Source organism: Plecotus auritus, assembly GCF_963455305.1.
Source record: "Plecotus auritus genome assembly, chromosome: 5".
Classification (NCBI taxonomy): domain Eukaryota; kingdom Metazoa; phylum Chordata; class Mammalia; order Chiroptera; family Vespertilionidae; genus Plecotus; species Plecotus auritus.
The window spans coordinates 47,963,101-47,977,934 of record NC_137776.1 but is presented as its reverse complement, the minus strand read 5'-3'; the positions used below and the strand labels follow the sequence as shown (position 1 = coordinate 47,977,934).

Genomic DNA, 14,834 nt, shown 5'->3' with positions numbered 1-14,834 from the left:
GAGACTTCAGGAGCTCTGGGTGAGAGTTTAGAGTTAATACATTTCCTGCCTTCAGAGCTGTCATCAAGTTAGCAGTGGTTCATTTCCCTTGAACCTGAAATTCACATGAACTAACCCAGGAAGCCCAGGGTTATGGAGAACAGGAAGTTAGGAATGGCAGCTCTTGGTTCGATGACATTGAGAAGTGGTGATTTCATGCACTGAAGAGAAAACTTTAAAAATAATTGGCCAACTTCTCTTCCTCGGCCTTCTTGTTGACATTGCTCCCCACCATGTATCTCTTTCACAATCTCTTGCCTTTCTCTTGGCATAGGCTTGTGTTCCCATGATTCTAGATTTTTTTCTTCAAATTATCTTAATCAGAGATTTTTTGTTTAATTTTAAAATCTCTTTCTCAGTATATTTGTCATCAGAGTGCCATTCTTCTTGTCTTAAATGTATACAGACCAAACATCTGTCTTTGTCTCTCTCCCATTATTTCCTCCCTCCCTTTTCCCAAAGAACTCAGTCCGTCTGGTATACTTTTACCTCTTACAATCCTCTTGGAAACTCAGACGACCACTTAAAAAATCTACTGGTTCCAGTTTGTTTCTTGACAGCAGAACAAAGGAGGTCACCTTTCTTTGCCTGTCTCAGTGTTTAACAATATTCCTGTGGCTTCGTTTACCCTCTTCACCTGAAACAAGAGGTGCCTTTCAGAGTCACCTATCCTTTCTGCTCTGTGCTCTGCTTTTCTCATACTCGCCTGTGGCTGGAAGTCACTTCTTGTTTTATACTTGTTGGATGCCAGAAGGTTAAGAAAAACCAGTTCATTGAGTCTACCTTTTTATCTTAATATCTATTCTAATATGTTGTTTACTTAGTTAATATTTATAGAACTCTCACACTTCTTACCAACAAGTGTGCAACAGAGCATTAAATTAAAGGATGAATAATTAACAAATTGATGGATCTCAGAAAATACTCAGAGCTGTTTATTCACCTTACTAAAATAAATTTCTTCACAGGGTTTGAATTCATGGCCAAGAACAATTTCAAGCTTAAGTTCTTAATAAATTCCTTGTATATTTTTATACTGCAGTGATCAAATTGTAGATATATCAGAGGCAACTCTTCAAATGGTATTTCAAAGTGAACTTTTAAAAATTAAAATAGCTATATGATTTTTATTGTGAAAGAAATATACATCAGGTCCTTGAATAACATCATTTATTTAACATTGTTTAGTCATAACATTGATGAAAATAGGAACTTAGCTCTTGTTTATATTAACTAGCCTATCATTTCATCACAGTTTCAAGAACCTATTAATGTTAAGTGAGGACTTACTGTGTAAACATGCTGTAAAAAAATTTAAAGACTATTCAAAAACTGGGAATACAGACTGGTGCAGCCACTATGGAAAACAGTATGGAGTTTCCTCAAAAAATTAAAAATGGAACTGCCATTTGACCCACTGATCCTACTTCTAGGAATATATCCTAAGAATCCCAAAACACCAATCAGAAAGAATATATGCACCCTTCTGTTCATAGCAGTGCTATTTATAATAGCTAAAAATCTGGAAACAGCCCAAGTGTCCATCAGTAGATGAGTGGATAAAAAAGATGTGGTACAACACAACGGAATACTATGCAGCTGTAAAAAAGAAGGATCTCTTGCCCTTTGAGACAGCATGGAGGGACCTGGAGATGCTAAGCAAAATAAGCCAGTCAGAGAAAAACAAGCATCACAGTGATCTCACTTATATGTGGAATATAATGAACAAAATAAACTGACAAAATAGATCAGAGACAATGAAGCATGTAATACACTGATAAATTTCAGAGGGAAGGGGGTGGGAAGAGATTAACCAAAGAACTTATATGCATATATGCATAACCCACGGGCAGATAGTAGTTTGGTGAAGGCCTGGGGAGGAGGCAAGAGCAGGGTGAAGGCGGTTAATGGGAAAAAGGGGACATCTGTAATATTTTCAACAATAAAGATAAATAAATAAAAAGACTATACAAAAACTTAACTAGAAGCCATCTAGCTTATTGACTTTTGAATATGTAGCACTCAGAACTATTTTTATGTCTATGCATATCTATATACCTATGTTAAAAGCAGATTTGTTTATGACAACTATTTTAATATTATAGATAGTGGACTCAATTTAGATTTTGTAACAAAGGAAATGGCTGTAGTAGATTAGAATGGAAGCTGTACAACAGCTAGGAAAATAAGTCCATGATAACTGTGAAGGAATACAAAATGAAGACCATCTGTAAATACATTATTAAATCCAGTCTACCATATGATTTGAGTTGAAAAATGACATAAGCACAATATAAAAACCTATGTACCTTATAAACTCCCTAGAAAGTTGTCTGGAGTGTATTTTATGAAATGCCTGGTACATGAAATTCTACAACACAATTAAGTGGCTCTGCTTTTTCTGTCCTGAAAATGAAAATTATACTGTTGTTTCCCATAATAGAAGTAATTGTGAAAAATATTCAGAAACTAAAAACCCAAAAGAAGAAAATCACTCATAATTCCATAGACAAAAATATATCATTACAGACTTTTTGTAATTTAATTTTTATAAAATTAGAATATTATAAATGCTTCTTCATAGCTTTGTGCTATTTAACAAGATTTTGTGAACATCTCTCATGCTAATATGTTCAATTCTATATAATATTTAATGGCTAAATAGTGTTCTGTTTTAGAATGTACATTAGTTTACTCACACAGTCTTCTAGTTAGGTTGTAATCTAGTTTTAGCTGTTCTCTATAGTGCTGTAATGGATAGTCTCACACATTCTTTGCATACTTTTCTGCTTATTTTTTAAGGATAAACATTGTTGGGTCAGAGAGGGTTTATGCATTTTTCACCTGGTTTTCAAACTGGCCACCAAAAAGGAATAATACATTTATTTTTACATCCAAAATAGGCTTAGTTTATGCCACATTCTGTGCTATACTGCAGTGTTAGTGCAATTTCAGTAATACACAAATTCACCCCCTGAACTTGTATTATGATGCAGTTTATTTTGCATTAAAATTCTACATGTTAGATAAGTTGTGTTAAGTCCAGCAGTGAAGGAATTGTTTACATTTGCAACTTGGATTGCATGATACTTGTTTTGAAAAGCCATACTCTGCAGAGAGCAGTTAAACTGTGACATTGTGTGTCCTTATTTTGTTGTATAAGGGACTTGGTCATATTGCATGATCCTTTCTCATCTTAGATGAGTGACCGAGGAGGTGGTGTTCCTTTGAGGAAAATTGACAGGCTCTTCAACTACATGTACTCAACTGCACCCCGTCCGCGTGTCGAGACGTCCCGAGCAGCACCCCTGGTATGTGATCAAGAAATAATGAAGTGCGTCTTTGTAATTGCCAAAGAAAACAAATTGGTTACCAAATAAATCAGTTAAGCCATTGTGTAGGGCACATCCCAAGGAAGAAGGGAAGCTATTAGAAAAAAAACACACTTCCCTCTAAATTTAAATAGCATTAAGTTTTGCTTATTTTTTTCTTTTGATTGAAGAGCACAAGACAAAGAGTATTGTTTTGGATGTCTCGTTGCCAAGCTTGATAGTGATATGTCAGTAGTTTTCCTGTGGTAGACTGCATTTGATATACTATTTCTAATGTGAAGACTAAATTAGCAGTTTTACAGGTATTTGGTCAACACTGATTTTATCTTCAATGTTGATTTTTCCCTCTCAAGTACTTATAATAGAAAGAATCAGAAATAAGACTAGAGTTCTGATCATTTTAATCATCAATCTAGAAATGGCGTCAATTATAATCATTTTGCTGGTATTTTTTTATTCATCTTAATAGTCATCTGTTTTCAGGTTTAATTAAATTAGCTTTTGAATTGACTCTATCCTTGTTTTTCCAACTGCCAGAAGAGCGCTTTGCCAAATCCCTAACCTTTAATTCTGGAAGAACTGTTGTTCTGGCTTGGAATCTCTTCTGGCACAGGCACTGAAGCTGTCATGATGAAACGCAGTATATGATAGATCTGTTTAGACTCTAGGAAGTTACTCGAAGGACTTTGTTATAATAGCTTTACTTGTTATGCAGCACAAATTATGTAGCTACAGTTGTAAGATGGTTCATGTCTTACAAAGCTTGTACAATATTAATATAGTAATGAGCTTCTCAAATGGAGATACATGGTGTCTGGTAGGCATCCATGTGCCACGGGACAGATGAGGTCAAATAATAAACATAGCATCTTCTTAGAGTCTAATTTTACTCTAGAAGTAAGGGGAGAGAAGGGATAGGTTACTTTTGTAGTAAACAAATACTGTAGGATATTTTTGGAGAGCTGCATAGCATTTAAGTCCAGATTGCAGATCCAAACTGTCTGGTTCCGTTCCTGATTTTACTACATTTTAGCTTTGGGAAAATTATGGACCTTTTAATACCCTAGTTTCTTCAACTTTAAAAGTCAAGTTATTGTAAGGGCTGACATTTAATGTATGTAAAAATACCTTTTACATACATTAAATGATAGTGCCTGGCACAAAGTCCATGCTATATACGTGTTTGTTGTTTAGGGTGCAGAATTTATGTGAGTTTTTAAGAAAATAGAAGGCCTGACATGGCACAGGCTCCCCTGTGAGTTACACAGCAGGAAGCCTTGTTTCCAAGGGAAGTCTGTTGTTAAGCTCTTTCCAAGCCTCCTTCCTGATGCCATGACCACTTTGTAAGTGGACCCTGTAAGCAGCACTGGGGCGGCTGGAGGAAGATTGCCTGACAGCACAGGAGTGGTCATCTTGTCTGCCTGACTCCTGAGGGCTTCATTCGTGTGATGCCTTCTGGTGGACACCTACGTGGTGGAATATCTTCATACTATGAGCCCACTGAGAGGACCATCACATTTCTCTCTTCCAGATCTCCTTGTCATCAGCTAGCTATCCAATTTCATTTTGTCCAAGTCCCTGACCAGCCAGCCGGCCTATTTGCTGCCTGTGAATCCATGTAGGTGCTGTACCTCAAGTTCTGCCCCTGGATAGGACTTGCTCCTGCCCTGGGAGAGGTTGTGGTGAAAGGGCAGTCCACTTCTGGCTGGTGCCAGTATCCAGTGTAGATCCAGCAGTGGGCCAGGCCCATGCTGGCTTTCTTGTCTGTGATTTTTTCTAGGGGAAGCCCCACAAGTCTGTAGGTATGGTTGAGGGAGAGGTCAGGCCATGGCATCCTGAACCACCTGCTTGTGCAATTTCCATGGGGCCATTTCTGGAACTAATTAATGTATTAGTCAGGGTCCCAACAGAAAAGAGAGCTCATTCAAATTATGATAATTAAGGGAGGCTTATTTACAGAAAGACCAATTACAGAGCTATGAGTACAGATAGCACAGGAATCCAGGGCCAGCAGCAGTAGAACTGTCACCACCAGAATCAAAGGGAGACAGAGGAGAAGCCAGCAGACCCAGAAAAGGGGAAGATTGCAGAGCAGCTGCTTAGTAACAAGGAGCCCCATCTGCCCAAAGGAAGCGACCTGGGGCAGAAGGAAGCAGGGGAGTGAATACCCTGACTTGACTCCCTCTGCACTCCTACTGGGTTCCCCATTGGCTGGACCGACTGGAGGCAGAGGGATGGAAATCCATTGCTATCACCATTCAGGTCAGCCTCCCAGGGCAAGGAGACGTGTGGAGAACAGATAGTTGATTTGGAGGGTTGAATAGACACTCCAGTTAGTAAAATCAGGTAAGAGTGGTGGAGATAGATAAAGCTGGAGCCTGGGTTTGTGAGTAGCACTCTGATTGCTGAATCCACATAAGCTCTCAACTGAAGTGTTATATGGAATGCCATTGAACATCTCATTTGGTGATAAAAAACCATTTTTACATTTATCTAAAGGTTTTGCTTATATTAAAGAATTGGTAGGATTTATCCAGGTAAAGAAGGCCATTCGACAGTGGGAATAGGATGAACAAAGACATGAAAATAAAAAATAGCATATGTTTGAAGAACCTGAGAGCAGGAGATTTAGTTCAGCTGGACTGGAAAGTTGGAGGCAGAGACCTGATCTTATCGGGTCTTGAAAGCTCTTTGTAGAAGCTTGGGTTTTTATTTCAAGCCAGTGGGTGGGGGAAGGGGCTGTGCTTTGAAGATTTATAAGCAGGGAAGTGACCTGTAAGTGAGAATTAAGAAAGATCCCTCCAGGTTCAGAACACAGGCTGAAAGTTCATGGTATGAAGTCACAAGATATATCTGTTAGGCCGCACAAGGCTTTTTCTACTCTTGCTAAAAGAGAGAACATGTTTTATATGATATTGCCCAAAGCAGTATTGGGATACTCTAGAGCAGGCCAATGAAGAAAAGCAACATGCTTTTTCAGATCCCCTCCTCCCCAAGTCATTTTATAGTAGAAAGAAGAATGAAGACTTCTAGTGACGGGCGGGGAGTAACCCAATGCAGTACTCAGCTGGACTCCAGCCTGATCTTTAGAAATACTTAGGTATTAGCGTTTCTGATAGTCTGGATACTCAGTAGCATTTACTTTCATTAGATAAGTATTTCAGTGTGTGGGTTTCTGAATAGAATTTCAGAATTTCCTTTTTCTCACACACAGGCTGGTTTTGGCTATGGATTGCCCATCTCCCGTCTTTATGCTCAGTACTTCCAAGGAGACCTGAAGCTGTATTCCCTCGAGGGCTATGGGACTGACGCAGTGATCTTCATTAAGGTGGTAACTATAGCTTTCTTGAGTGAGTGAGCCTTCTTTTGATAAGAGGAAAAGATGCCAATATTTAACAATAATGTAATGAAATTTTCCTCTGATTCATGCTATTTAAATAGACATATATAGTTTTTAACATAGGACCTCATCTTTTTTGACAAATGATCTCCTTGACTCTAGGAAAAGAAATGCTCATACGTATATAATGATTAGGACTATGGTTGTTAATAAAAAAAAAAGTTGGGTTAAAGTGGGGAATCATAAAAAGTTTTATGTCTTTTAAATTTAATTTTAACATAAAACTCATGAACAGGCATTGATCCACCAATCTTTTGATTTATTGCCCAGGCCTTTTTTTGGGTCTGCAGTTTCAGTATCTTCCTTGTGGAAGGTGTACAATGAATTTTTTTGAGGTTTATTATAACAAAGAAACAACCAAGTGCATAATCCTTTTCTATTTGTATGCAGTCCTTTAAAAATGTCTTCTGACTCTGATTTGACAGCAATTTTTATGTGACTTTCCTTCATGATTTTTTCCAAAATATTCATCTTAATTTTCAAAGAAGCCTTCCCCTCTTTTTAACACTTTAAGTAATATCTGATTAAATTATATATTTACAATGACAGATAAAATTGCATAAACAAATTTGGGAACAAGCACAGGTGACTCTTGGTAAGCTCACTTGGTGGGATCAGAGGCACTGAGCCTATTGGCCTTGGATGTTCTGTGTTTATGCAGAGATCAGTATATTTTACAGGGATGGAGAACAATAAGCCCCATCAATCCACTGAATGCTGGTACCTATTTAGTGGCTCTAGTTTCTTATTCTGGCCACTAGATGGCACCTATTTTACAGGAAATGCTGAAGACTATATTGGAAAAATACATTTATCTGAAAAGGTTAAATTCTTTCAAGATAATAATTCTTTCTCTTCCTTTTTTAAACCGTCTCAATTGTAAGGAACTTAAAAAGGGCAACATGAATGCAATATTTTTATCATTAAGTGTAACATTTTTGATCCAGTCTATAAGATCAAGTGGTGCTAGCATTTCTGGCACATTCAAAGAGAATATATAGGTGTAAGGTTTTTAGTTCCATTTTGGAAAAAAATAGATGACAGGAAGTCTTATAGAATCATTAAAATCATCAATGTTAAAACCTTCCTTAGCATTATTAGAATGGAATTTTAGTTCAATATTTTTTACATCTTGGGGAATGCCTATGTAAAATTAACTGTGAAATTCTATTGAAGAAGATAATGAGGAGCATAGTTTATTTCAAGTTCCAGTGATTTACATGAAGGTAAAAAGAATAGTGAATTAATGGCAATGATATGTTAGAAACATGAAATTATGCATGATGCAGAAACACATATGCTGTAACTGAATGGCAGGAGGAAAAGACAGAGAGGGTCAAACCCAGGGCCTAGTATGCTTCATGCAAAAGCCAAGAGGCCTTAGATCTAGTTTTATATTTATTAATAATAATATTACGTTGAATTTTTTAAAGTTCAGTGACTATACTGAAAAAATGTATTTATTCTAATAATTAAAATAGAGATCATTAAGTGATTGTACCATTGTATATTAAGGTACATATGTCAATTTTTGTGCTTTTATACTTACATGACTTTTAAATGAACCAACTTCTGTTCTGGGTCATGTCTTATAAGAGGCATCTATTCCACTTGTGTAAAATTTCAATCAAGTGGCATCCAGGCTGGCTGGACAATTACTGCAAGCAACAAATTCAGTCAGCGTGCACACCAGGCAGTGCCATAGACTCAGTCAATAATACGTTTCAAGTATGTACATTACTTAAAAACGTGTAGGGACATTGTTCTGATTAATAAAATACATAGCCAATATAGTATTGTTTAATTTGTAGTAATCTTTTTGCCACTGTATGTTTTCTTAAATACTGGATTCTAAAAACATGCCAGACTTAGGTCCTGCTTTTCTTTCAGGCTCTGTCAACAGAATCAATAGAAAGACTCCCAGTGTATAACAAAGCTGCCTGGAAGCATTACAAAACCATCCATGAAGCTGATGACTGGTGTGTCCCCAGCAGAGAACCAAAAGACATGACAACGTTCCGCAGTGCCTAGACATACTTGGACCCCTAGGAAATCCCAATGTGGCTCTTGTATTAAATTTGGAGGGAATGGTGTTTAGAACTACATTATACCAAATATTTCGTGTCCTTTTCACAACTATTTGGATAGAATAAATGAAAACTGAATTCCATTTATGCCTATTAAACCTCCTCAAGGATAAAACTGTACCTATTTGACACATGTTTTCACAGTTAATTGAACATATTTTTAAATAACCATAGTTTTGGTCAACTTTCCCCTTTATGGTAGACTTCTTTGGTTTCTACAGGAAGCTGAGTGGTTTTGTAAAATACCTTTCATTTTTCATTTGTGTCTGCTGGAAACATTTTCTTAATACTGATTAGCTAGTTAACCATTTTCCTGTTATTGGCAGGAGTTCTGCCATCCTTTACTTAGTGGCGACTGTAGTAAGATGGTCTTCATGTTTACCGTGAAGTGCTAACTACAAGTAAAGCAGAACCAGTTGTCCTGTTAGTATAGATCCACACACCTTAAAGCTTCAGTGCATTATCTTAGCTCTGAAGTTACTTTAAAATTTTATTGCAAAGGATTATAATGACTAGTTCCCTATGGATCTGAGCCTAGATTGAGGGCAGTCTACTTTGAATGTGCTTATGACTAGTACAAGGAGAAATTTTTATACTGAAAACAAACTAGCAGCTGCTAACATTCTAGAGAAGAAATTATGGACAAAACAGTGAGTCCCAAAACCTGAACTATCGATTATTGTGATTACGTGGGGGAGCTTTTGAGAAAGAGCTTGTCTGGTTCCTGCTCCAGACATTGAATTAGACTCTCCTAAAATGCTGCCTCAGTGAGTCTGATGCATCACTTACTTAGGGAACCATTCTTTTAGAGTGAGTAATGATGATACCACATTTACTAAAGGAACAGAGATCTTTAGGTTTTAGTTTTCACCACTACAAAGGTCAGACTTCTAGACTCTAGGAGAGTCAAACTGAATCTCAAGCCTGGTGCACTTGGAAGCATAATTTGAAGCAGGAGACAAAATGACTACTGGAGAACAGTAGGTAACGGAAGGATCAGAACCATAAATGTGCAAAGAACATATACTTTATAAGAAATATCTAGACCTTGTTATCAGGAAAAAGCCATTTGGGGCTTATGGCAGCAATCCTTTGCATTTGCATAGTAATTTATAGTCTACAGATACTTGGGAATATTGTGGTAACTCTATTGGGCTTTGAAACAGAGGGACACAGCAGGTGGTGTCACCCTTGTGTTGAGACTCAGAGTGTGGCCCAAGTTGCCCAGAATCGGAGCCGGGGCCCAGGCTCTGTCTGCAGGCCACTAGTCAGCTGCCAGATCTGGGAGACCAGGAAGTTAGGAGACGGTTTAGTGATGCCTCATCTTCTTTTAAGATGACAAGGAAATACATTGAAAATAAATGTTAAAGTAAGATTAAAAATGTTTATAAGAATAGCTTTACTACTTAATTGGGGGAACTTCATCTGGAAAATACGTTGAGTTGAAACACTTCATTCTCAAAAGCATTCTATAAGTTTAACAATTCTATGTAAGTTTGTAAATTGGGAGGGATGCTGAAGGGCAGTTAGTTTAGAACCCTGATTTGAGAGAGGATGATTCTTGGAGGTGTTTTTTGCAGGGGGCTAATTCACTAATCTGAGCAAATGTTGGAAAAAAGATCTTTTGCCTAACCTATTGTTCCTTTATTATGGATTTTGTGAAAAACAATAGGATATGCTAATGGATGATTTTATTAGTTCAATGTGCCTGGGAGGCAGCAGTGGCTGTGGTGTCCAGGCTCTGGGGGGAGAGGAGAGGAATGGGGAGGCGACAGTAGCAGGAGCCTGTCTAAAGCAAGGCAGCCTCCTGGAGACCTTTTTGGCCTCCTCCCCTCAGACCATGGATCCCTCTGCTCTCTGGCTGCTCCCCGCCCACAGCTGCGCAGATGCCTCTGCCAGTCTTGTTTGGGGAAGGGAAAAAGTAGTTCAGGAGCCCCACCTACCAACCCACCGTCACCCCCAAGGCCCCAGAAAAAAAATTACACGTTTCTTGTAATGCCAAAATATTTTAGAATTTTTGTATCAAAATTTCTACTTTCTTTTCTAAATGAGACATTTGTACAACTGACATAAACTTGATGTTTTTACTTATGACTCGTCTTCTCACCCACCCCAATTTAAACCCATATGTAAAGTTTTACCTCTTTATTTAATAGCTAAGAAATCGTGTTTGAAAGGAAAAGTGAAATCTTTTTCTTTAGCTTCTTTAAAAGTATAATAGCTCTTTGTTATTGCGGTAATTGACAGAAAATTACATATAAAAATATTTGGAGGGAAGATTTTTGCTAGTTGGTTTTAAATCATTAAGAACTGAAATGTTTTTAGATCTTTTTACACTCCTTTGCCCATTAACATTTAATGTGATGATATGTAGATATGAAAATATACTGAAGGGTAAGAATTGATACTAAGTGATTTTTATAACATGGGCATTTAATGAATGTGCCAACATTTTTTAGGAAGAACCGCAAAAATATTCTGCCCTATACTCAAAATACTGGCTGGCTTTAGATATACTCAATAGCAATCACTTTCTTGTATTGTGAAGATGTTGAAGTGGAAGTCTACCAGGTTATTTTATAAAATGTCTTGTGAATGGCAATAAACTGAAAACATGGAGCAATTATTATTTTGAAAATTAAATTGGGACAATTTGGGTTTTGAAAATATAATCATGTCTTTCAAATAAAAGTTTTACATCATCAAGGGTCAACATTCTGTAAAATTCAAAAAGTTGTAGCTAGGTGGCTTGCACTAAATCTCACTATCTTCAGTTAGAGGAAGTGTTTGGAACTTAGCTTTCCAATGTATATTATTCTAATGGAGAAAGACAGAGGAGAGTTTGTATGATTTGAGTTATACTAGATTTTCATTATCCAAACATCCACTAATGACTTACTGCATGAATGAATATGTTGTGTGATTTTTGAAAGGTTATATTTAAGTGCTCTTTGAGTAACTTTTCACTATATAAGTAAGTAAAGGCCCGGTGCACGAATTTGTGCATGGGTGGGGTATCTCGGCCTGGACGGCAATCGAAGCCTATTGGGGGGCCTGGCCAGCTGCGGGGAGGGACCATGGGAGGTTGGGCAGCCGTGGCGGGGAGGGGCCATGGGAGGTTGGCCGGCCAGTCCCCCCTATCGGGGCCGATTGGGGGGCTGGCGGGGGGGGGGGGAGGGGCTGCAGGAGGTTGGCTGTGGGAGTGCACTAGCCACCAGGGGGCAGCTTCTGCATTGAGCATCTGCCCTGTGGTGGTCAGTGCACATCATAGTGATTGGTTGACCGGTCATTCTGGTTGTTCAGTCCTAACAGTCGCTTAGGCTTTTATATATATAGGTTTTGAAAAGGTCTTAATTTAACAAGCATTACCCCTCTGCTTGTACCAGTTGAAAGTCAGATCTAAACTCCTCTAGTAAAAAATAGGTTCCTATCCTGTTTCTGGATGGGATAGGACCACAATACCCCTTCATTGTTAAAGGCAACAAGTTCCATAACAGAACATCACAGATAAATAACTGGGGACACAAACTCTTAGTGATATGGTCCCTCCATGGCCTGTGAAGAGCTAATCAGAGAGGAAGTCAGAAATCAGTCACCCAATTTCAGTTTATGTCTTCAATTGCTGTGACATGAAAGTGCCATTTTAACAGATGAATAATCAGGATTGAGATAGCTCATTTGCAAACATGGCTTTTGCTAGAGGAACTTTTTATCATATATGATATGATTAACTTCTGGCCACAATAATTAACTTTCTTACAGTGTGGCCGAATGTGCTTGAAAAAATACTATAATATGGTGTGTCAACAAAGAATACCCCCGGTTTGCTTATTTCTGGCATTTTTAAACTATTGCACCTTTTCTTCCATTTACATATTTGGAAAAAATTATATGTTATATTGCCCCCTTTTTTCTAGAGTCTTCCTGTTTCTTTAGTCAACACTAACCGCTTTAACTGCAAAAGACAAGATTGGCAGTTTTTGCTACAAAACTTCAGTCTTTTTTTCTTGTCTTACAAAAGATATTGTTTATGTTGAGGAATAGGACAGCTATATTTTACTCGGTTAAATTAGAGACTTTTGAGCAAAAATATACAATTTTTATTCCAGTAGATAAACCAGAGAAACTTCCATTTGAGTGTTGTCTTCATTCAGGAGTTACTTTCTGAAAGTTTGGAAGTATAATTCCTATAGTTGTCACATAGTCTATTGCGAGAAATTTGGTAGTTTTTATTTGAAATGACAAATTTTTAAAAAGGTGAAAAATTCCTTTAGGGAACATTTATGAAGCCAGGGCATTTTTAAATTTAAATCAAATATAAAAAGCCACAGTATGTTTGCCATGGTCTTATAGTTAGATGTTTTCCATTATGGTATTCAAACACTGGGACTAAAAAGACAAAAAGGTAAACAGCATACTCGGATGGCTTTTCTAGATCATAGAATTAAATTTCTCTTTCCCCATATCATTTAAGAGTCACTCAATTGATTGGATTCCATTTTTAGAAAGTTTGGAAGCTCCTTAGATAATTGACATTTTCATTAGCCACATTAAGTGGTATCATTTTGAATTTCTATAATGAAAAACACATGTCAGTCCCAAATCATGGAAGGTTATTGTGACTTAATTATAATAGGCAAAACTGATTTTTGTTCTTGCTTCAGACCTATGTTTTCTAAAGGAATAGAGTTAATAATGGGTGTTTTTTAGATAGCACACTGCATGCACTGTTAATTTCCACTCGGCAGATAGCAGCACTTGATTTCAGTTCAAAGAGAAAGTGACAGGGGTGCTCTGTGTAATGCTGTGACGAGTTCACCCAGAGCTCCCAGAAAATGATTCTCAAGTGAAAACTGAGCACAGTCCAATGGAAGATTCTCCGGTTGTCCTTAGAAGGGGGAGCATTGCGGTGCTATGGTCAAGAACTTCTAACTAGATAAAAGACAGCTTTTACTACCCGTCAGTGCAAACAACCAGCCTTTTTTCCTGTTGAGTATCCTATTAAACACAATCTGAAATTTTATTTGCTATAAAGGAAATAAGATTTTATGTTTTTCTCTAACTTTTCTCAGAAGCATTATAAATGAAGTGAATATGATGTAGTGCAGTTTGCAGTGTTATTGCTGCAGGCACTAAACTACCCACTATACTCTATAAAATAAAGACCACAAAAAAAGACATTCTTCCAAAGAACGCAAAGACATAAAAGGAAATACTCCTGGATACTAGGTATGTAAATGGGTATATGCGTTTCCTTAAATGCTCATCATCAGAAGGCATGATTTATTCTGCTGTTTCTATGTGCAATATTCAAAAGTAACCTGAATTACCCATCCCACACATGTACTAGGCCCTGGGCTCAATCTGTAGTTTCCTGATGATGAGTATGAGTCACCATCTGCATTCACTTTTAATTTGTAACTTTCCAGCTGAATTACCTCTTGTCCATCTATATCTTTGTTGTGAATTCTGTAATACATTATTTCAAGTTTATGTCTAGTCAACAGTGGCTCTTGATGTCTTCTCTGAAATGGGTTACTGCGTCACTGCTTGCTTGTCCCTCTTGTTCTGTAGTTATCACTTGACAGACAGATTGGTGTCCAGTCGCTTGGGCATTCTAGCCCCTAATGCCCCCAGAGCCCTGAGCACAGTCACACAGCACCTTGGAGGTCCCGGCACCGCCATGTGTTCTTGTCACAACCAGGTTTTTGTAACATGTCTTCCCTTTTGTTCTGCAGCCCTGGATGGAACTGAGAAATTATTTTCTTGCAATTATTAATATTTGGATTACTTTATAATTGCCTCTTTGCTCTTTTAGTTTTTTTACCATTTGTATAATCAATTCCCTGCCCCAAATCTCCTATTCAAAATTCTTAATTTGTGTCTTCCATATTATCCCTGACCAATTCAGCTATAAACATAAAAATACAAATTTGAAGTATTATTTAAATACTTTATTGAAGAAGGTTTTTACTT

At 37.5% G+C, this 14,834-nt stretch overlaps 1 protein-coding gene across 1 annotated transcript in view; it reads left to right on the top strand.

The window, feature by feature from the left end:
- PDK1 (pyruvate dehydrogenase kinase 1) overlaps positions 1–11,564 on the top strand; it is a 34,428-nt gene extending 22,864 nt beyond the window's left edge. Inside the window, exons 9-11 of the mRNA XM_080668449.1 lie at positions 3,240–3,350; positions 6,586–6,699; positions 8,662–11,564. Of these exons, the coding sequence (XP_080524575.1) occupies positions 3,240–3,350; positions 6,586–6,699; positions 8,662–8,802 (366 nt within the window). The 3' untranslated portion in view covers positions 8,803–11,564. The remainder of the gene's footprint in view (positions 1–3,239; positions 3,351–6,585; positions 6,700–8,661) is intronic.
- Positions 11,565–14,834: the final 3,270 nt, after the last annotated feature.